Source organism: Mobula hypostoma, chromosome 7 (assembly GCF_963921235.1).
Source record: "Mobula hypostoma chromosome 7, sMobHyp1.1, whole genome shotgun sequence".
NCBI classification, from domain to species: domain Eukaryota; kingdom Metazoa; phylum Chordata; class Chondrichthyes; order Myliobatiformes; family Myliobatidae; genus Mobula; species Mobula hypostoma.
The window spans coordinates 180232625-180242617 of record NC_086103.1 but is presented as its reverse complement, the minus strand read 5'-3'; the positions used below and the strand labels follow the sequence as shown (position 1 = coordinate 180242617).

The following is a 9993-nucleotide window of genomic DNA, read 5'->3' as shown; positions in this document are numbered from 1 at the left end:
GTGGAGGAGTGAGAAGGGAGGGGGGGAGAGAGTGGAAGAAGGGGAAGGAGAAAGAGAGGGAAAGAGGGGGAACAGAAAGAAAGAGAGGGAGAGCAAGAAAGTAGAGTGGGAAAGAGAAAGGAGAGGGGGAGAAGGTGGTTCAGAGAGAAAGAGAGAGGAGAGTGGAGAGGGAGAGAGCAAGAAAGAGAGAGGGATAGAGTAAGGAGAGAAAGGTGAGAGAGCGGGGAGGGGGGAGAGAGGATATACAAGAGACAAGGGAGAAATGAAAAGAGGGAGGGGAAATAGAGAAAAGGGAAAGAGAATGGGAAGAGTGAGAGAGAGAAGGGAAGGAGAGAGAGGGGGAGAGAGGGGAATGAGGGAGAAAAATGAAGAGAAGAAGAAGGAGAGAGAAAGGAGAAATATTGATTACTATTCAGGTAATTCACAAACTCAAAGTGCTGTAGTCATGACCCATTAACAGAACATGCTAAAATACTCAGGCACCCATCTGTAGAGACAGAAACTACTGATACACGAACTGGAATCAGAATCAGGTTTATTGTCATTGACGTTGGTCATGAAATGTGTTGATTTGTAGCAGCAGTACAGTGCAGGCATAACAAATCACTAGAAGTTACAGTATAGATAGGTAAATGGTACAGAAGCAGTATAGTGAGTGATCAGAGGTTTATTTTCCATTCGGAAATCCAGTGGCAGAGGGGAAGAAGCTGCTGCTAAAATGTTCAGTGTGCATGCGTCCTCCCTGTGGTAGAAATGAGAAGAGGGCAGGTCCTGGATGGTGAGGGTCCTTCATGAAGAGATGCTGTTTATTAAGGATTAATTTTTGGCCAGATCACCACAGTGAACTCCCATACTTTTTTATGAAGCGTTGCAACAGAATCTTTCCAATCTCCCGGGAAGACAGACAAGGCCCCAACTGAACGCTTTTTTTCACCTCAGTCTTCTTTATATTCTTATAATTCTTATAATTCATATTCTTCAAGGTGTATTTTGAGGTAGCACCAGCAAACAATGCGACCAATGGCAACATCCTGTTGGCAGTTCACAAAACTATTTCTTTCACTTCTTCACTCAAAGATGATTCTACTATTAAAACTGTGTGCGATTGGAACCTGTGATCTACATTTTGATGGTGTGTTTTTGGACTGATTGAGCGATCTGCTACTTTGCTTTCTCTGAGGGAGGTCAGTGAGGTTTAGCGTGGAGGCTAGGAAGCCTGGAGTTGGAGCGTGACACTATGATCAACTTGATTGCTTCTCTTCATTGACGCATTGAAGGCACGAGCCCATGATCGACTCAATAGCTCTCTGACTGAGCATTGATGGCACGAGCCCATGATCAACTCCATTGCTTCTCTCCATTGACACAATGAGGGGGCGAGTCTATGATTAACTCAATCGTTTCTCTCTGATTGAGGCACGGAGCAAGGTTGAAGATGACGTGGAGTGTGGGCGGGTGTTCGGTACCATCTGCCTTTGTTTGACCGGTCTTCCTCTCCCTCTGGCTAGCTGCTGTCAGAGGAAAGTGCTGGAATCTAGGGATCCACATTGCTAGAACTTATCGGTGAGGCTGTGGACTCATTTTGGGGAACGTTGAGGTTCATGTCGCATGTGTTTCTAGATTGTGATTACTCCTTTTATTTAACACACATGAAAGTTGCTGGTGAACACAGCAGGCCAGGCAGCATCTCTTGGAAGAGGTACAGTCGACGTTTCGGTCCGAGACCCTTCGTCAGGACTCGGCCCGAAACGTCGACTGTACCCCTTCCTAGAGATGCTGCCTGGTCTGCTGCGTTCACCAGCAACTTTTATGTCTGTTGCTTGAAATTCCAGCATCTGCCGATTTCCTCGTGTTTGACTCTTTTTATTTGATGTCTTTGAGTGGTTTGATCTGGGCAATCAATACAGACTGGGGCACTTCGATATAGAATGACCCTACGGCCTGCGGTGGACTAACAACACAGTGCTGAACTGGACTAAACTGAACACTACTGGACCCCTGGTTTGATGTTCTCTATTCTATGTGTTGTTTGCTTCCTCTTTGCCGTTTGTGCAATTTGTTCTTTTGTCGTGCATTGGGTGTTTGACGTTTTCTTGAACAAGTTCCATGTTTCTTTGTTTCGTGGCTGCCTGTGGGGAGATGAATCTCAGAATTGTATTCTGTATACATACTTTGATAATACATGCTCTTTGAATCTTTGAACCTTTATTTCACAGTGTGGAAAGCCCAGTCATTATCATAAGACCATAACACATAGGAGCAGAATTAAGCTATTTGGCCCATCAAGTCTTCTCCACTGTTTGATCATGGCTGATTTATTATCCCTCTCAACCCCATTCTCCTGCCTCTCCCTGAAATCTTTGATGAGAGTATACCCAAGGTAAGTTTGAGGAACAACTGCTCGTTGTACTGTATGTCCAGCCACATTGAACTGTCTGGGCAGACAGACAGAATCTTCTCCCCAAGGCAGAGATGTCAAACAGTAGAGGACATGAATTTAAGGTGAGAAGGAGAAAGTTTGATGGAAGTAAACAGGGCAAGTTGTTTTACACAGGAAGTGGTGGGTGCTCCTAGCTCTCTCCATGGAAGAACTGTTTGTGTGCAGTGAGGAGGGAGCAGCCTGCATCTTCTTGAAGTCCGCAATCATCTCTTTGTTCTTGTTCATGTTGAGACTCAAAATCTCATCCGTAGGAGGTAATCATTCCCTCTTCAATTATTAATCCAAAATACGAGATTAAAGATTTAAGTTACCAAAGGAATGGAGGAAAATGGTAGTGGGGATGGGGAGTATTTATGTGGAATTTGGTCATAACTGTGAATCAAAGAACGTAGAACAATTCAGGCCCTTTGGCCCACCTTTTCAGCTACTCCACAATCAATCTAACCCTTCCTCTGACATAACCCTCCAGTTTTCTATATCCATGTGCCCATCTAGGAGTCTCTTAAATGTCGCTAATGCATCTGTCTCTACCATTACACCACTGGTGCATTCCAGGTACCTGACACTCTGTAAAAAAACCTACGCGTGAAATCTCTCCAAATTTCACTCACCCTAAGAAGATGTCCTCTGGTATTAGCCATTGCCACCCTGTGAAAAAAGTGCTACCTGTCCACTCTACCTATGCCTCTTATAATTTGAAGCACCTCTATCAAGTTGTTTCTTAGCCTCCATCAGGCAAATCATCTTGAATTTCCTAAGTATGGGTACGGGGATATCTAAGTGCACGTAAGCATGGGGATATATCCTAAGTATAAACTTCCCAAGATGAGGAGGAATTTCTTTAGCCAAAGGGTGGTGAAATTTGTTGCTACAGGCAGCTGTGGAGGTCAAGTCATTGGATATATTTAAGACAGATTGATAGATTTTTGACTGGTCAGGGCATGAAGGGACATGGATTTGCTTAGTTGGGCATTTAAGTTGGTATGGATGAGTTGGGCCAAAGGCCCTGTTTCCTTGTTATATAACTTTATAGCTCTATGAATACTGAACAGGTCAAAAGAACTGCCCTTGTTCTGTGTTTCCAAATACACTCAATGGCCACCTTATTAGTTACCTCCTGTACATCTGCTCATTATCTAATCAGCCAATCATGTGGCAGCATCTCAATACATAAAAGCATACAGACTTGATCAAGAGGTTCCGTGGTTGTTCAGTTCAAATATCAGAGTGGGGAAAAAATGTGATCAAAGTGACTTTGACCATGGAATGATTCTTGGTGTTAGACGGGGTGGTTTGAGTATCTCAGAAACTGCTGATCTCCTGGAAGTTTCATGCACGACAGTCTCTAGAGTTTACAGAGAATGGCGTGAAAATCACAGGGGTGAGCAGCAGTTCTGTGAGTAAAAACGCCTTGTTAAAGAGAGAGATCAGAGGAGAATGGCAAATCTGGTTCAAGTTGACAGGATGGCGGCAGTAACTTAAATAACAGTGGTGTGCAGAAGAGCATCTCTGAACAAACAACAAGCCTAACCTTGAAGTGGATGGGTTACAACAGCAGAAGACCATGAACATCCATTTAGTGGCCAATTTATTAGGAAACCAGAGATCCATGAGCCAGTCCTCATTGGAGGAGCAGAGGTGGAGAGGGCCAGCAATTTTAAATTCCTTTGTTATTATTTCAGTGGACCTGCCCTTTGTTAGTACAGCTACAAAGAACGTACAGCAGCACCTCCACTTCCTTAGGAGTTTGCACAGAATCAGCGTGACATCTAAAACACAGAAACATCGGAAACCTACTGCACAATACAGGCCCTTCGGACCACAAAACTGTGCCGAACATGTCCCAATTTTAGAAATTACCTAGGGTTACCCACAGCCCTCTATTTTTCTAAGCTCCATGTACCTGTCCAGGAGTCTCTTAAAAGACCCTATTGTATCCACCTCCACTACCATTGCCGGCAGCCCATTCCACGCACTCACCACTCTCTATGTAAAAAACTTACCCCTGACATCTCTGTACCTACTTCCAGACACCTTAAAACTGTGCCCTCTCGTGTTAGCCATTTCAGCCCTAGGAGATAGCCTCTGAATATCTACAAGATCAATGCCTCTCATCATCTTATACACCCCTATCAGGTCACCTCTCACCCCATGTTGCTTCAGGGAGAAAAGGCCAAGTTCACTCAAAACTTTGACAAATTTCTATGGATGTGTACAGTCATAGAGTCGTAGAGAAGTACAGGACAGGAATAGGTCCTTCAGCCCATCTGGTCAATGCTATAAACCATTTAAACTGCCTACTCCCATTGACCTGCACTGGGATCTTGGTCATCCATATCCCTACCATCCATGTATTTATCCAACTTCTCTTAAACTTTGAAATTGAGCTTGCATGGACCACTTGTACTGGCAGCTCATTCCACAGTCTCACCACCCTCTGAATGAAGATGTTTCCCCTCATGTTCCCCTTAAACATTTCACCTTTCACTCTTAACCCATGACCTCTATTTGTAATCTCACCCCATCTCAGTGGAGAAAGCCTGCTTGCATTTACCCTGTCTATATCCCTCATAATTTTATATACTTCTATCAAATCTCCACTCAATCTTTTACATTCTAAAAAGTACAGTCTCGACCTATTCAATCTTTCCTTATAACACAGGTCCTCCAGACCTAGCAACATCCTTGCAAATATTCTCTGTGGTCTGATGGTCTTATGTGCCCAGCATAAGTTGACTTTTAGCATTTGATGGTGAGCCTTGGCAGTCTTTCTGCTGAAAGGCAGAAGCATCTCTATTTGGTTAGAAGATTAAGGAAGTTTGGCTTGCCACCAAACACTCTCACAGATTCACTTTTGAAAGTATCCTGACCGGTCGCATTATAATCGGATATGGCCATTCAAATACACAGGAATGTAAGAAACTGCAAAGGGAGATAGACTCTGCCCAACATTTCACAAGTACATCTCTCCCCACCATCGACAGTATATGCCTCAAGAAACTGATGTACATCATCAAAGCTCCCCACCATTTGAGAAATGTCATCTTCTCGCAGCTACCATTGGTCAGGAGATACAGAAGCATGAAGTCCCAGACCACCAGGTCCAGGAACATTTAGCTATTAAACCAACCAACACAACCCTAATCACTAGAATACAGCAAAACTGTAACCACTTTGGTCACTTGGCACTAAAATTATTTTTGTTTTATATTTGTTCTAATTGGGTGCATGTAAAATTGTGTATTATTTATGTTTAATATACAGTTTGTCTTTCTTGTGAATGTTGCCTGTCTGGTGCTACAGCACAGAAACAGGCTCTTCGGTCCATCTATTCTATGCCAAGCCATTTAAACTGCCTACCCCCATTAACCTGCACCCTGACCTTAACCCTCCATACCCCTTCTATCCATGTGTATACCCGAACTTCTCTTAAACGTTGAAATTGAAATTGCATGCACCACTTGCATTGGTAGCTTGTTCCACACTCTCTGTGCCCTCTGAGTGAAGTTGTTTCCCCTCATGTTCCCGTTAGGCATTTCACCTTTCACCCTTAACCCATGACCTCTATTTGTAATCTCACCCAACCTCAGTGGAAAAAGCCTGCTTGCATTTACACTATCTTTACCCCTCATAATTGTGCACACCTCTATCAAATCTCCTCTCAAACTCCCATGTTTTAGAGAATAAGGTCCTAACCTTTTCAAACTTTCCTTATAACCCAGGGCTTCCAGTCTCAGCATGATCCTTGAAAATTTTCTCTGTACTCTCTCAATCTTTACATCTTTCCTGTAGGTAGATGACCAAATCTGGACACGATACTCTAAACTAGGCCTCACCAACTTCTTATACAACTTCAGCAAAACATCCCAACTCCTGTACTCAGTACATTGATTTATGAAGGCCAATGTGGCAAAAGCTTTCTTTATGACCCTATCTGCCTGTGTGGTATTGTTGGAAGAAAAGACTGGGTTTGGAAGAAGTTGGGTATATTGTGTATGAAGTGGAGGTTGATAACTTCTTGACTGAAATATGCACCTTGCACTTTATGTCAACCTGTCAATCTTCAGGCCATGTCTCTTGAAACTTGTTAATACTGTACAACTTAGTGACTATATGTGCTGGATTCTAACTATATATGCTGTGTGTGACTATAGGCTCTGTGCTTGGCCCCAGAAAAAAAATGTTTCGCCTAGCTGTAAATATGCGTATGGTTGAATGACAGTAAGCTTGAATTTCAACTTGATTAGTAAAGGTTTCAGAGAGAGGGCAGAAGAATGGGTTGAGAGCGATAATAAATCAGCCACAATCTACTAGCAGAGCAGAATCAATGGGCTGAATGGCCTATTTCTTCAACTATGTCTTATAGTCTACATTTGGAGACCTCACCACCGTGCAGACCATACCATACATACCATATAACATACCATACTCAACAATGGACAGAAGTTCAAGTAAAACCATGAAACCTACCTCCAGTGCAAATGATATTTGGCTCAAACCAACAGTCAGAGTCAGCATTCGGAGGTGATCCCCTGGGGAAATGAATTCCATTACCTCCAGGCTGCAGAGTTTCAGTTGCCATATTGATCGTGTAGGTAGCTAGCAGCTGGTGACTCTCCCCATCGGTGTCCAAGATGACATAGTTTGCTATCCCTTCGCCTCGTTCCCTGGTCTCGATCTTCTGATTGAAACCAGTGAAGTTCAAATTCTTAGTATAATTGGCAAGTGTCATCCCTGAGATATAGACTCCATGTCTCAGCACGTTCTCCATGGTCTTGGCGATGAAATAGATGCCATTGTAAATTGTTCCAAAAAGCGGGGAAACCTGCAGGATAAGAAGGGCTATTATTTCAATGCATCAGTCTCCTGAACCAGCGTGGAGAACTTCACTCACCTCAACACTGAACTGACTCCACAACCTACAGACTCACTTTTAACAACTCTACCACTCAGGTTCTCAGTATTACTCATTTACTATTTTTATCATTTGCATAATTTGTCTTCTTTTGCACATTGGTTGTTTGTCAGTTTCTGTTTCTGTATAGTTTTTCATAAATTCTATTGCGTTTTGTTATTTTCCTGTAGATGCCTGCAGAAAGAGGAATGTCAAGGTAGTATATGGTGGCATATGTGTATTTCAATAATAAATTTATTTTGAACTTTGAACTTGAACTTTTGAACAAGAATATGCCAGAGATTGGTCTTGCACTGTGGAAAATGGAAATAGGGTTTCCAATTGAGAGGCACTGAAACACATAAATACATGAGATAGCTTATATACGTAGATTGATTGTATGTCCATAATGTGCTGCTAGGCACAGGAGTGTCTATACATAATGTGACAGACAGGAAATGATAAAGTAGTGGTGGTTGGGGGTGTGGAGGGGTGGGTTAGTGGGTGGAGGTGTTGATCAGCCTTACTGCTTGGGGAAAGTAACTGTTTTTGAGTCTGGTGGTCCTGGAGTAGCCTCCTCCCTGATGGGAGTGGGACAAACAATCCATGAGCAGGGTGGGTGAGATCCTTCATGATGGTACTGACCCTTTTCTGGCACCCTGTTCTATATATGTCCTGGTGTTGGTGTTGCATTCGTTTTTATTTTTTATTTGCTTTTAATTCAATCAAATCAATTATCCTTCAATATAAATCTTAAATGATTTGTTTTTGTACAGATTATTGCCTGAGTGAGAGTTGGAACCTAGAACCTAGAACATTGCAGTACAGGAGCAGGTCATTCAGCTCATCAAGTCTGTGCCAAGCATAATGCCTAACTAAACCAAATCTCTCCTGCCTGTACATGATCTATTTCCCTCTGTTATCTGTATATTCGTGAGTCTATCATATAGAGTCTGTCTAATAGTCCCATAAGTGCCACTATCGCCTCTGCTTCCACCACTATCCCTGGCAGCCCGTTCCAGGCACCCAACACTCACTATGTAAAAAATCTGCCCCCCCCCCAGCTCCCCCGACATCTCCCTTCACTCCACCAAGGATGACCCCGAACCCAGGTGTGAAAGGAGGAGGGCAACCCATCCTGTAAAAATCCCAGAGCTACCGAGCTGCCAGCAGAAGATCCAAAGACCTCATCCCTGGGAGGGGAAGCACCTTCGCCTGGAAGACGTGCGTCATGTGGCGAAAGCACAGCCACAGGGCAGACCAACCTTCAGCTCAGGACTGAGGACTCTGGTGAGCTGCTGTTGGGGCCTTTGCCCCAGTAGGGGTAATGGGCTTAAGAAGAAGAAGACCTCTCTTCTAACCTTTCCCCTCTGTCCTTAAATAATTGCTCATTGGGTTCAGCCCCTGTACCTGCTCTGCAAGCTGGGATGTTGCTATTTCTCCCCTCTCTTGCGCCTTTCTAAAAGCCTCGTAAAAGGACATCTCGTCGGCGTTCATTGTTATGGTCAAGACAGCGTCATAGGCAGCCAGCAGCTTGGTTTTGCTTCTCAGTGCGGAGTAAGTAGTGTTCTTGTGAGGTAGGCTGTAGAGTAAAGTGTCGTATGGTATGAAGACGTATCTCCCGTCCGTCAGCCCCTGGTCATGGGCTTTCTGTAGGAAGATTGACTGCTGCTCACCTCCGATGAGAGCGGAGTGCATGCACATAACAATCACTGGAAGACAAACAGATATGTTAGTGTCATTGTTCATAGACAAGAAGCCCAACAGCCTCCCAACAAAGCAACCTGCCACATCAGCAATCCATCTCAACTCTTCATATGCATATAGACCATGGGGTCAACAATGGATGTTGCATCTTAGCTGTCTATGAAAGCCAGGGCAGTACGAGGTGTAGAGCAAGCTGTCACCCATGTAACAGGCTTCCCCTCTCAACGCAGCTTATGAACCCAAAGGAACGGCAGAGATTGATACAATTTAGCACCAATGGCATTGCAGGAGTTGCCAGTCAGCATTGAACTCAGCATAGGACTGCCTTAGGGACTCCAGCTCCAGATTTTTCCTCGGGATTTACTCCAAAGCCTTTCCCATGAGTGGATATAGCTGCAAGGCAGCGGAGGTTTGAGATCAGAGTTTTCCTTCTCCTAGATGAGCTGCCTACCACGGCTGACAAGCCCCATATGCCCGAAGCAACTGGTGTTAAGGCATCAGTAGCCTGCCTTTACCCCTTCTCCTGTCAGTAGGCATGGTTCCACCAGGCTTAGCTGCTAAGCCACACATGAAGGCCCGAAGCTGGATTTCGTTGTCAGAGGCTATTTGAGATGTGCGTATTGAGAGTATTTAATAGGTAGTGGGAGCTTATCCCCACTACCTCCGGCTATGACAGCCTTAAGGAAGCATATAGAATAGATAAGACCATATGGCATAGGTCTATCAAGTATGCTCCAATGTTTAATCACGGCTGATTTATTTTCCCCTCTCAACCCATTCCTCCTGCTTTCACCCCATATCCTTTGATGCCCTGACTAATCAAGAACCTATCAAATTCCGATTTAAATATACCCAATATCTTCACAAAAATCTGTGTCTATGAATCCCATAGAATCCCCACCCTCTGGCTGAAGAAATTCCTCCTCATCTCTGTTGTAAGGGGATGTCCTTG

The 9993-nt window shown here is 44.0% G+C and overlaps 1 protein-coding gene across 1 annotated transcript in view; it reads right to left on the bottom strand.

Moving 5' to 3' along the window:
- gucy2f (guanylate cyclase 2F, retinal) overlaps positions 1–9993 on the bottom strand; it is a 76144-nt gene that overhangs the window by 48861 nt on the left and 17290 nt on the right. The window contains exons 3-4 of the mRNA XM_063054647.1: positions 8745–9046; positions 6911–7265 (exon numbers count right to left, since the gene is read on the bottom strand). Of these exons, the coding sequence (XP_062910717.1) occupies positions 6911–7265; positions 8745–9046 (657 nt within the window). The remainder of the gene's footprint in view (positions 1–6910; positions 7266–8744; positions 9047–9993) is intronic.